Raw genomic sequence first — 13,188 nt, 5'->3', positions numbered from 1 at the left:
AGATAAATTTGGAAGAGGCGGGCGTGTTGAATATAAAAATGTAGGTAAAAGGAATGAATAGTGAGGAATAATAATTTTATGAGCATGTTTTATTTATGTTATTAATAATTAAAATTAATACATTTTGGTATCTTTGAATCAATCTAACATTAGTTTTTTTTTCTAAAATATAAAAAATATTTTTTTTCAACAACAACTTGTCGTTAGAATGATAAAAGTACTCTTACAAATTTATATTTGAAGATCATGTTTGAATTTAATTCTGTATTTTATTGCTATAATATTTGTACACAGTAGCCATAAAATTAGTATAAAAAATTCACGTCAATGCCTCTATTGCTATTACAAGTCGTGCAAGCTTACATATTAAAAAGATATTGCAAACATCACAACAAACTTATTTCGATAGCATTAAAATGAGTTGATAAACATAATTTAAAAACAATTATAACCTAACATGGATTTTATATAACATGTGCAAGCAGTACTGTAAAAAATGAGTAATACACACATGAAAATTCTATTAAAACTATGATCCATTTAAAACTACTCATTACTTTGCAGAGTTACGATCTTCATAATAATAATTATTCAGATAATCAGACTACGGAACAAAGAGTAACTACTATTATTTATCAAAAAGAAGTTGCGATTATTAGTCTTTGCTAGTAATAATTTATATTATATAATTTGTACAACTATGAATAATAACAGTGAAAGTTAATTTTAAATAGTAACATAGATTAAAATAAAATGTTTCACATGTGACAAGCTACAGTCAGGTAAGCCTGAATATATCATTATTGATACACGTTTATTCATTAATATAAAATTAACGAAGTCCTTTTATGTAAATTTAAAAAGTATTTTTATTGCTTTCCGTTAACTTATATGTGCGAATTTGATTGTTGGCATTATTGCTATGGTCACCACATAGGAAGGGTTACAAATGTAATTCTTAAACATTAAAAAAATGTATATGAATGTGTACAATGTAATCAATATGTTAAAATCTATATCACAACACTCTCGTAATTGAATTGTGATTTACACCTTGCTGTTAAAGGATATAGTAAAACAAAAAAGGAACTCAAAATCTTAACTCGTAAAAAAACTTCAACTAAGACTAACCGCAAATTAAATTAATAATCAACCGAATCAACGCCCAATAGACTAGAGACGTTCAAGCTTTCAAAACGGTAAGATTCTGGGTCTAAAAATATTTTTACTATTGCATATGAGATGATTGTATACTTTTTATAAATCAATACATAAAGACTAGATAAATACAAAATATTTATATAAAAAATCGTTTCCGCTATTACTAACACTACTTAAGAAATTATCACATATTCGCAAATTAATAAAAAAAATGATTTTCATACGCCAAATTATTTAGTAAACCCTCAAACGCTTATTACTTATACAATATTATTGCAATGCATTTAATAACACTATTAATATTAGGGCATTATGAGTTTTTCTATGAGCTTTTTAAAACCAAACTAAATAGTCTATTTAAATCGTTGATTTTAGGGGAAAGAGAGGTGTGGTTTTAAAGAATATTTCTCTCAAATTTATTAAGGGAATTGTAAAAAAATTTTTTTTGACAATTTCTCAAGCATTATTAAATTCCACATTAAGTAAATATTTGGGCATTTTAATTTAGATTTATAAAATTTCACAACCGTTCTAAAAAAAAAATATTTTTACTAAGACGTCGTTGAGGGTCTCATCAAAAAAATGTGATTGTCTCGAAAAAAAATCATTGCCATTGATTGCATAGGAATTTACTTGGCTTTGCCGCATTTTTTATTAGCGAGCGTATTGATACGTTCCAAGAGTTTAGAAAGAATGCGTTCTAGTTCATCTATAGAATGCATGTAGAGCAATTTACACTTGTCGATCTGTGTCTGATTTGACGATAGGAATTCGGCCGCATGTGTCAAACAGAACACGCTATTGTCTGTGTCGTTATAGAGCTGCAACAAATACAATATTAGAACTCGTGAAGCAAAAGGTTTTGTAATGAAAATAAAAAATTAAAATACCATGGACAAAGAGAGGCTGCTTCGACACCGATGACACTCTTCCACTTCGTCCTGACGCTTAGCTACTTTTTTGCGTCCGATAAATATATTCTGCGTTCTCTCCGATATCTGCAACATTTAAAAATATTAGTTATACTATTTTAACTAATGCATAAATGCAATTTTTTTATAGCGATTTCTAATAGCAAAAATTCAACATAATTCTTGAGGTTAACTATAAACTCCGTACTCTGCGAATCGTATCCCAACGCTCCTAAAAGAAAGGCGCTGAGGTATAAGAACGGATAATAACCAAATGCCCTTTTGTCGACAATCGGCCGCCGTATTCTACAAGCTGTCTACGATCGCTCAAATTACTTGAGAATAGCCGAGTTAAATCATCCGAGCAAACGAGGTTCGACAATTTTTTTAATAATAATAACCCATGACACCTTATCGAAGGCCTCCTCCAAATCTGTATATACGACGTCTACTTAAATTCTCACATCGAGAGATTTTGTCACCGTTTTGGTGAAAGACAGAAGGTTAGTAACAATGGAACGGACGGGACGAAACGTCCAACAAAACTTACCGAAAGTGATTAGACATATATATAGATAATTATTTCAAACCGGAGCTGACTGCGACTGGTCTTTAGTTCTTTATACATAATTTGTGCATTTCCATAGATCAGGAAATTATGATGTCTTGAGAATTATATCAAAAATACGTTTTAGAGGAGCAGCAAGACTGACTTTGCAACCCTTCAAAATTAAATCAGGAATCAAATCAGGCCCAGAAGAACCTGTCTTCAATATTTAAACATTACAATCTGATTTTTTATTTTAAATACCGTCTATATGTATTCTAAGTAAATAAAATGAGTAGAATCGCACCTTCAGTCCCATGTTGAATAAGACTTCTCGGTTTTGTTTCTCCATTTGTATGACTTTGTTCAATGCCGGGAGCACTTTCATCAGTACGTGATAAGGAGTGCGAACGTCTTCCGAGATAGCTACAATTAATCTCTCCAAAGAAAACATGGATGGCTCGCAACTGTTCCTTATATCCTGAAAAATCATATAAGCATTAACAAAATATAAATGAAACAGCTCATATATGTCAAATCCATACTTACAACAAAATCTTGTTGTGCTGTGTCTAACCAACTATTTAAAGCGAAGTATACGCTTTCGGAAACACTATATCCGGTACAGATGCTCGATGTGAAAGCCTTGGGGAAGACCAGAATGAACTCTCCCGGGTTTTGTATGGTTCGGCATAAAGATACTCCATGATTGGTGAGCACGGTCGGAGGTACCATTGTGGTATCTGACAACAGCCAAATGGTCTTTTTCTGACAGTAGCTCGGTACGATATTCGAGAGTGTCTCTTTAAACTTGGTGCTTTGGCTATCGGGCACGCCGTACCATATCTTCGGCGCACCGTCGTGCAGATACTCGATCCAAGGAAGGCCGTGAGGATCGCGATACCAACAACAAGTGCTGAATAGCATCCCGACGTGTATAGTCGGAACTGTAACGCCCATGATCGGGCCAATAGACCTCAGCACGGATCCACTATTGTTGGTCAAGACCTTCAGGTTCCACGGGTGCTTGGCAATAGGACTGCTTTTAGTCTTGGCGTTTGGAAAGCCGTATCCCCAAACGCTGGAGTCAATCGAACCGGTGCTCACGCAAACGTGGCTATCTTGAGCTGTTACATACTTCCAAAACTTTGTTTCCACCTAAAACGTCAAAGGATAAAGCTCAGAACTATGTCAAAGTGGCTTAAATGCCATAATCAATTTATTAAATCAATACCTCTTCAGGCTGCGGCTGTTGAACCTTTCCAAAGTGTAGTGTCATGGTGTTTTTTGCCGTTCTCATAAACGAACAGAGCGTGATGGACTTTCCGCGCGTAATACACTCCTCTATATCTTCAGTTATGTCATATTCACACTCTTCGTTATCCGATCCGGAAAGGAAATTTATGGGATTGGCTGCACGAGCCATCATTCTCTTTTGTCTCTTCTCCCAATCCAGATCAACGGATTCAAACAACTTTTTTCTCTCGTCTGCAAAGTCGTACGTTAAAACAAATGATAGTTTTTTATTGATGTCTTTTATTTAAATTACTTACCAGTTGATAAAGTGTCATATGGCAGTAAATATTTACAATAGATTTCGTCTAGTCGTATATCCATGTAATGGACATTCGAGGGAAGACACATTTCATCAGCGACTCTATGCCACATTTTCTTCTCCAGTACCTTATTCAGGCCACCCATGTTTTGAACGATATGATAAAGCTTCGGTAGATCCACTTCGATTCCGCTCAACTGTAAAAACGTGAATTGAAAAAGTCATTAAAACGGATGAATTATATTTTAAGACTACTGATTACTAACCGTCGGCGGTTGCTTGAACATGACGCTTTGAGTGGCCAAGTATTTTTTAATGGCGCACATCTCACGCGACGACGGGCCCCATCTGTACAGCATTCTATGCAGGTATTGATTATGGGGAGTGAAACGCATATCGTCTGATATTTTACACTCAGGCCTGAAGCTGGGCGGTGGTATTATACGGCACAATCCGTACTTGGATGCTATGGGACTGATTTTCTCAATGAATTCTAGCGGATCCTATAAATTAAAAAAATATTAATTTTAAAATGGCAATAAAATGTTAACAATTTTACCCAAGTTTTTTGAATCTGCGTTTTTTAGACAAAATTGTGATGAATATTTTACAGTTAATAGTGGATTTTATTCAATACGTTGCAAATAATTTCTTTTATGTACATGTATTATTATTTGCCAATGATTTAAAACTATATCGATTGATATAATTTTAAACCTCTTGATTATATCCTTATTTATATGGAATAGCTTAATCTGTAGCGTCTCAAACTAGTAACTCTGACGTTGTGGGTAGGGATAATAATACCAGCATTAGGGCAAAAATTGCCCTTCGGTATTACCAGTATTACAAAATGAAATACCAGTAGTACCAAAAATATTTTTTTATGTTATTTTGAAATCGATATTTTTGTACGATATGCGAGTCGTGGCCAAATAAAAGGGATACTATTACTTTATCTCAGGTAAGTCTAACGATACTTAGCAGTTCCCAATAATTCTGTTATGTAACATAAATGACCGCGCCCTATTTTTATGATAAGGATGGCTGGCGAAGTGAAAACAAAAGCAGCTATTTCATAAACAATTTGTACATTTTTATCTGCATTCAGACATGTTTTCACCCAAATTGTTCACGGAATATGCTTCACTAAACATAGGTGTTAAATATTAGTAATAAGCAAGTCTCAATAATTTTGTTTAACATTAGATTTTTTGGTATAATTGGTGTCATTAAACATAAGTATAAAGTGACCAGATTTTCAAAAATTAAAATAGTGCTTATAGTGCTGCGTGAAATACTGTCTGATATAAATCAAATCAGAAACTTGTCAATTTGACGGGTTCCGTAAATCTAGTATTCTCTCACACATATTAGAAAATTTCGAATTGGCGCGCAGTGAAAAGGTTAAAAAAAACCGGCCCAGCTGTAGTGACATCAATTGGTTATAAATTATATTACACAATTATTAATATCACCAATTCCCAGACTTACAGTTTGATGGTTAATTCTTACTTGTAGGTATTCATTGTATCTGATTGATTAACTCAGTAACGCATTGGGCAAAATTTAATAAAAATATATTCTACAAATAAACATTTATATTATAAAATGTATATTTTTTGTTCCTGTAAAAGCTTAATAAATAAATAATATTTATTACAAAAGCTTAAGAAGCACTGTTTTGACACAATGTATGATTTATATACCAAATGATATACATCTAAATAGGAATATTTTATTTTTATTTAGTTTAATTTGATTCTATTGTTTTTTCAGTATATACCCATGTATTTGATTGTAATTTACTGATTTTAATTAATAATAAAGTTTGAGCACCACCGCTTGGATGTATTCAAATAAAATATCACGCAAATATCAAATATCTTGAGCCGTAATATGCCTGCGTTTGTTTATAAAATAAACTTCCAGTATCATGTAAACATTCTATTTATAAAATCCACTTACGGCACGTGTTTACATATGTAACGATGACAACTTTAAAGCGGATCTTCCTATTGGATCAGTTATGATTATGCAATATTCAATATTAGCGTTTATATATTTCGACTCTAGAGTTCAGTCCCTAAAAATGTTCATTAGCGGTAACATGTCCTTATTCGGAGTACAAATCGAACCAACCATGAAGAAAAGTGCTATGAAGGAAGAAGGCGTACTACAGATTTTATATGCTTATGACTCGAGGTAAGTACATAATAATATTTATTATTCTTTTTTTCAAACCTGTACCTAATTAAAGTTAAATAATAAAATTATTAATATATAACTTTAATGTCCATCGAACCACATGTTGAGAATCGATGAAAAGTAGCAGGAGAGGCAGTGATATATTTAAAACTTTTCCCAAAATATATTAATTTAAATAAATTTGAGGTGGATAGGTAAAATTAAAATAAATTATTTAAAAGGATAAAAACACTGACCTGAAACTCTTTTTCGGTCGGTTGAAAGATCGGCGCTTCGACGATGCGAGCCGCATCTTCCGGCTGCGGAAATGACGTATTGTTTTTTTGGCTGATCGGTTCGGTAGCATCGCTAGATTTTCTCGAATTGCGGCCAGTCACCGAGCAAGACGACTGAGAACTGCAAGTGCTTGATTTGCTGCTCATCAAGTTCATGCCGATAGGTGGCATTGCGACGTTCTGAGCCTTTCCTTTGACAGTCATCGTGTTTTGCTGTTGAATCGTCTTTGGATTCGCCGTGGACAGTCCTACCTTTTGAATGGATGAAACGACGTCCGCCGATTTCGGTCCACTCATTATCGAATCACCGTGTATAGTTGCATTGGGAAAAGCTTCACGGACGCTTCTTACAATATCCAGCATTGGACCGGTCTGCTGCTTTGCAGCGTTCTTCTTCATATCTTTATTGATCTGCGACTTCCTCACCAACTTGGCTCTCATGATCACTCTCTGCTGCATGCCGTTGGGCCCTTGTGTGTCCATCTTGACAGCTACGCCTTCGATCAGATGATTGCTCATATCTACACCGCTCTTGGACACACCTTGCAACGGTATATAGAACAGATGATCTTCGGACTCTTTCTTCTTCGCTAGTACATCTTTAGACAGATCTTTTTTCGGGTCGTCCTTACGTTTCAAGGTGTTGTTGAGTGAGAAATTAAGATTTTGCGGCTTAGATAGAATATTTTCAAAAGATATGGCCGGTTTCGTGGCTTCCGGTGTTAGATTAGGTTTCTTTGCTTCCGGTTGGACGGAAGTAGCGACTGGTAGATGGGAACCGAAATGTTTAAGTTGCGGGTTCTCGTTGGCGAGTTGCATTGAAGGCATGAACTTTCCGCAGAGGCCGGACATCTTCTTCTCTGGACTATTAGACAAACATATGTACTCCCTGTTTTCGAACATCTCCAACTTTTCCACTCTTTTAACGTCTGAAATGTAAAAGGATTGGCGATATATCATTTTTTAAATTCTATCAGTAAAATGACACCATTTTATCATCAAGAAATGTGCAAAAATACCATATTACCCAATACTGAATAATTCAGCTGCGGACAGTTAAATTAACGCATTGCAATCGGTCTATTTTTTTAGCCATTGGGTAAAAGTTGAGTCTTTCAGTAAATTACATATAAATTAGTAAAACTTTCGAATCATTGGATACATGTTTGAAATGATTTTCTTTATTTCACTCAATCACACGTCATTTGTAACTTAATGACCATTCAAAACACATTAACGTAATTTTATATCAGGAAATTTTATATAGCGAGCATGTAAATACATAAATATATGTATTTAATTAAATATTTATTTTACCTTTTAGTATAAAAATTATTAGAAACTCTAAAAAGCGAACACTGTTCACTAATCATAGAAGTTTTATGACTCGCTCGTAAAACTGTAAGACTTTTAAGCCAGTGTATAATTTATAGAAAAATAAAAATACAGCAGCTATGTATTACGTTCCATATGTCTTTTTTTATATTTGAAAAATGTATAATCTTTTGTAAATTAACAATAATTTTAGTGTTCATTCGGTGTTTGTTAACAGTAGGCATATCAATGATGTTCTTTAGTAATAGAATATTTTTTATTTCGATATTTTCAACAACAATGGCAGTGTAGATAAAATAATCAGTTATGCTATATTATGCTTTATGAGTTTCAACTAGGTCATAATGCGATAATGCAGTTAACAACACCTATAATGCAATGGGCGGGGATGCCATTAAATTTAGAAAGTATTAAAAGTGGTTCTAAAAATTTCGTTTCCCGGAATTTTGACATTGAACAGTAGTCCTTAGAGGTTATTAGTGAGAATATTAGGCTGCCATCAAAGAAGATCCAATATTCAATATTTTTTTAATGTAAATATAGTTTAACAGAATATTTGTCACAGAACTATGTTAAGTAAAGCTAATGGGCAGATTACAAGTGAAACGGTCCGCAACTTTAATATATACGATCAGTTTATAATAAAAATTGTCAGTAATATCGTATGTGGATATTAGAGACGATACTAAAACTAATTTATTTTATTACATACTAACTTACAATAATATTTGAAGTATTATGTTACTTTAATCTAGGCTATTTCAAGCTACGAGGCTGTGATTTTTATGACATCTCATTATGTATCTAAATTATTTTCATTAATTGCTATCTTATTAGTGAACATTGGCATATCATAAATATTTATCATATAAAAATCATTATAAGGTAAAAATTAGATTGTGTTTCGTACAGTTTAGAATATTATTAATTTTTTGTATGAATCTTTTATTTGCTTTTATTTTAACAAAGCCATTTAGCTTCACGTCTAACTGATCATTTATTTCAGTTACTGACCGCTTAATTAAATAGCCTACCGAGCAAATATTTATAGAATAAATATATTTAATAAATTTCAAATCAGTTAGCATTGATAAAAAATTGAAATATTGTTTTAAACTACATTTAAAAAGATTTTACAAAAATAAGATCATCACTCAAATTACCCGATTGATGAAATAATCTAAAATCATTTTAACATTGATATTTTTTACGGTGAAATTTAACTGTCCTTTGCTGTATAATTACATATATCATACCTTGCATACCCTGCTCGACAATCTGCTTCAACGGAATATAATTAGATCCTGTATCTTTAGTTACTATTTTTCCTCCGACTGCAGAATTCATAAGCGATGAGTTGAATTTATTGAACTCAAAGTTTTGAGCTTGGACTTGATAGCTGTCAGCCTTCAGAGCAAAACCTTTCAGAGACGGCTGATTCATGTTGAAATACGGCAACGTGTCCATTTGTAAATTTGCATTCTTTTGATTGTCTTGTGCGGCTTTGGTGCTTTTTAGATCAGCACACTTAGTGGTTAAGTTCTTGGATACGTTAAAGTTGATGCCGGTCTCCTGAATGCTGTCGACTTTGGAACTGCCACGTTTCACATCAGCGATGAAGTCCTTCTTGCTCATGAAGCACTGCAACGATGGGTCACCGGCGAAAGTGTTCTTGTTCAATAGTTTGAGCTCGTCAGCCGACAGATTGTTCAGCTTGACGACGAGCACCTTTGTCGCCGCGTTTCGATCGTTGTTCAATTTTTCTATAAACTGTTTTTTCGTCAGCTTGACTTGCATTGTAAGGTCGAAATCATTATTGTTGACATTTTTCTGGATCGGCTCGTCTTGAACAATTTTCTTAGTCGATTCCAAGTATTCGTTCAGTTGATTGATATTTTGCAAATAGTTCGGAATGATAGGAGGATCCTTCTGATGAATGACATCTACATCATCTTTCGTATTCAACAAATCGCATGATATGTCCATATCGTTTTGCATTTCGCATGCAGCCGACAGCAGATCGTCGTTCGATTCTATCGACGCAATTATAGCATCCGATATGATGTTTCCTAAAGAACTTGTTTTTCCATTATCTAAAATTTCAGGAACGATTGCGTCGGATTCCATATTATAATTGATATTTTTAACAGGGACAATCGGTATTGTTTTATCGGTTTTCTTTTGCTGATCTTTAAATTTAGATTTTCGTGGAAGAGAAGCGACGATCTCGGATTCACTGTCGAATTCGTATATGTTAATAGGTTCACCCGTTCTCATCTCTGGCGCAATTTTGTTCGGTTGTACGATTTTATCAGTATCTAACAGTGCAGATTTAACGACGTCGACAGCGATGGGAGCTACGTTGATGATAGTATTCAGCTTTGTAAAATTCTCTGGTTCGTTGCTCTGAAACACGTTTGACTTCTGCGACATGAACTGTTCAGTTTCGTGTTCAAAATCTACATGCGTAGCTGATTTAAAAGTTTTGTTGTATAAGTTAGTTGGCGACTGGGCACCGTTAGCAAACGGTTGAGCGCTGTTTTTCAGCCATTGCTCTATGTATTCCTTTGGCTTGGTGAACTTCCTGCTTTGTCGGTTTTTCAGCTCGTTCTTTAAAGAACCCAATGAACCATCATAGTTTCCATGAAATTCATGTCTCCTCTCGGCAAAACCAAAGTCTTTGATTGGCGATTGTTTCTTGCCCTGTGAGGAACTTTTATTTTTACCGTCGTCTTTTGCCGCAACGCTTCTATGCGCAATGCCGAAAATCTTTAACGACTCCTCGTATGACGGCAACGGATTCGTATCGCTCACAATGCTTGAGAGACTCTTAGTATTTTCATCGTTAACGATCGCTTTGTCGAGCGTCACGTCTTTGAGGCATATATCGATTATTTCATCATCTAAAGATAAACTTCCGTTTACAATCTTCTGCGAATTCTCTTTCGCTTCCGCCGATAAAATGCAGATCTTATTGACAGTTTCCTGAACTTTAGCAGCTAATGGTTCGTCGTCAGATTCACTGAAACTTTTCTCTAATTTTGGAGCGGCGACTTCTTTGTTTACAGCTTTCTGTTCTTCTTTATTTGATTTTTGTTCGACTACACACTTGATCTCTTTATTCGGTGGCAGAGATTCATTTTTAACTACGTTGCCATCGTTCAATGATTTATCTTTCTTTTGATCAATAATTTTGATTGGTTCTATGGACTGTTTCACTTTGACAGGCTTTATGGTGTCTTCTTTTACGTCAGATTTCAAAGGCGCAGTTTTAACGATGCATTTGCTTCTTCTCATTTCTTTAACTGCGTTTACGCTGTCAATCAACTTCGGTCCAATCAAATTGTGTCTCGTGACTCTGCTGCATTTTACGATAGGATTCGTGAGATTCTTGATTGGCATTTTTACCATTTTTTCTTTAATTTGAGCACTCACTTTCTGCACAATCGATTCCGGCGATTTTAACTTGCTGCGCGTCAAGTGTGTTTTGATTGTCAATTGAGGAAGTTTCTCGTCGGGTTTCTTTGAAGGCGGCGGGGTCGCAACTTTTTTGGGCTTAGTCAGTTTTTTGTAAAGAGGCTCGTCGTCGTCTGACGAAAAGTCGAATTTGTCAGGCGGAGTGGCGGTCTTTTTAGCGACCAACACCTTCAACTTTGGAGACGCTTTAGCAATCAACTTTTTGGCGACGGCTTGACGAACGGTGCCCGAACGCGTATGAGCTAAGTCAACATCTCCACTCTTGTTTAGAGTGCTTTTTAATCGGGTGGTCATGGTATTGGCACTTTTAGATTTGTTCTCAGCTTCTGACGATGGTACGCTATGCTTTGAAACAACTACCTTAGCGGTTTTATCGATAACGGCTGCTTTTGTTGGCACATCTTTAGAAGGTTCCGCAGCGACCGAGTTCTTTTTTAGCACTTCGTTCGGTTTGTTCTTTTCTTTGATATTCTTAAGTGAGACTTTTATGATTCTGTTCCTTAGCGCGACGTTCTTCCTCATTTGATGCACGTTTGTTTTGGCGGGTGGCATCGTTTTACGAACGCTTAACTGCTGATAGTTCTGGCGCCTGGTCGACATTGTGTAATTGTTCGGTGATAACACAGGTTTATTCTTTTGTAGTGCAATCGTCGATGGTGGGACTTTACCTGCTGCTCTAGTTAAAACCTGCAATTACAATTACAAATTATTAATTATGAACACCGTAAGTGTAAAAAAAACTTTGGTTACCTTTGGATTACAAAATTTCTTTTTGACAGGCTGTAACGCCTTTTTGTTTGTGGTGGCTTTTTTTGGAAATTGTGATGCTTGTTTCCTTACGCCAAATGGTATAAAACCTAAAACACGAATTATGACAATCAAATCCGATAAAATAATTGACTGAAAACATAGTGTATAATTATCAAAAATAGATCATTTTCGATTCTAAACTGTTTTAACCCTTCAGTTGCCATGCCTTTTGGGATTACTATCTAAATATTGACGAAGCACATGATAAATAAAAATGTTTTTTCAAAACTAAAGTGTTAATCGATTGCTCTCAGGACGATTGTTCTCACGGAACATTGCCCTCATTTTTTTAAATTTGCTACATGATCATCAGGAGTATAAATTTCAAAATAAATTAGCATATCAGAATTCAAACAACAACAATCAGGATCTATGGATTTGAAAAAATATTTTAAATCGATGTTTCACGTATTATATTGTAAAAACCAAAAATCCAAAAATTAAGAAATTTGTAATTTAATTGCTATTTTTAACGAAACACTAAATCAATGAACAATGTGTTCTTTTTATTTCTGACCAACTGTTATATTTATTCTGACCATTATTATTTTTATTCTGACCATTTTCAATTTTTATTCTGACAATTTAATATCTATTCTGACCATGGTGCTAATAAAATTCTGACCGAGATTTGATTTTTATTCTAACCATTTAATTTTACTCGTTTTTTTAACTCAATTTTTATGTGCATTGTGCCAGTAATTCCTACATTGTAAAAAAGCACCACTTTAATTTGACAAATCATAAATTTGGAAAATCCAGTAATCCCCCCCATCTAATAGAAGATAAAATCACTCACAAATCCATAGATCCTGATTGTCGTTGTTTCAATTCTGACATACTAATTGAGTTTGAAATTTATACTCCTGACGAACATGCAATTTAAAAAAAATGAGGGCAATGTTCCGC

The 13,188-nt window shown here is 34.3% G+C and overlaps 1 protein-coding gene across 2 annotated transcripts in view; it reads right to left on the bottom strand.

Annotated features, from left to right (window-relative positions):
- The window catches only part of LOC148234004 (cdc42 homolog), a 151,302-nt gene that overhangs the window by 132,304 nt on the left and 5,810 nt on the right, over positions 1-13,188 (bottom strand). Inside the window, exons 6-15 of one of the 2 annotated variants that reach the window (XM_088187534.1) lie at positions 12,220-12,326; positions 9,249-12,156; positions 6,619-7,586; positions 4,441-4,677; positions 4,173-4,371; positions 3,854-4,107; positions 3,169-3,777; positions 2,927-3,100; positions 2,052-2,159; positions 75-1,982 (exon numbers count right to left, since the gene is read on the bottom strand). The exons of the other annotated variant lie outside the window; for it this stretch is intronic. Of the exons in view, the coding sequence (XP_088043660.1) occupies positions 1,791-1,982; positions 2,052-2,159; positions 2,927-3,100; positions 3,169-3,777; positions 3,854-4,107; positions 4,173-4,371; positions 4,441-4,677; positions 6,619-7,586; positions 9,249-12,156; positions 12,220-12,326 (5,756 nt within the window). The 3' untranslated portion in view covers positions 75-1,790. Of the gene's footprint in view, positions 1-74; positions 1,983-2,051; positions 2,160-2,926; positions 3,101-3,168; positions 3,778-3,853; positions 4,108-4,172; positions 4,372-4,440; positions 4,678-6,618; positions 7,587-9,248; positions 12,157-12,219; positions 12,327-13,188 lie in introns of those variants that run through there. 2 annotated transcript variants of the gene reach the window in all.

This window comes from Plectrocnemia conspersa, unplaced genomic scaffold (genome assembly GCF_051122295.1).
Source record: "Plectrocnemia conspersa isolate PC_06_02 unplaced genomic scaffold, ASM5112229v1 ptg000006l, whole genome shotgun sequence".
Lineage (NCBI taxonomy): Eukaryota > Metazoa > Arthropoda > Insecta > Trichoptera > Polycentropodidae > Plectrocnemia > Plectrocnemia conspersa.
This window is presented reverse-complemented; position numbering and strand designations above follow the sequence as displayed.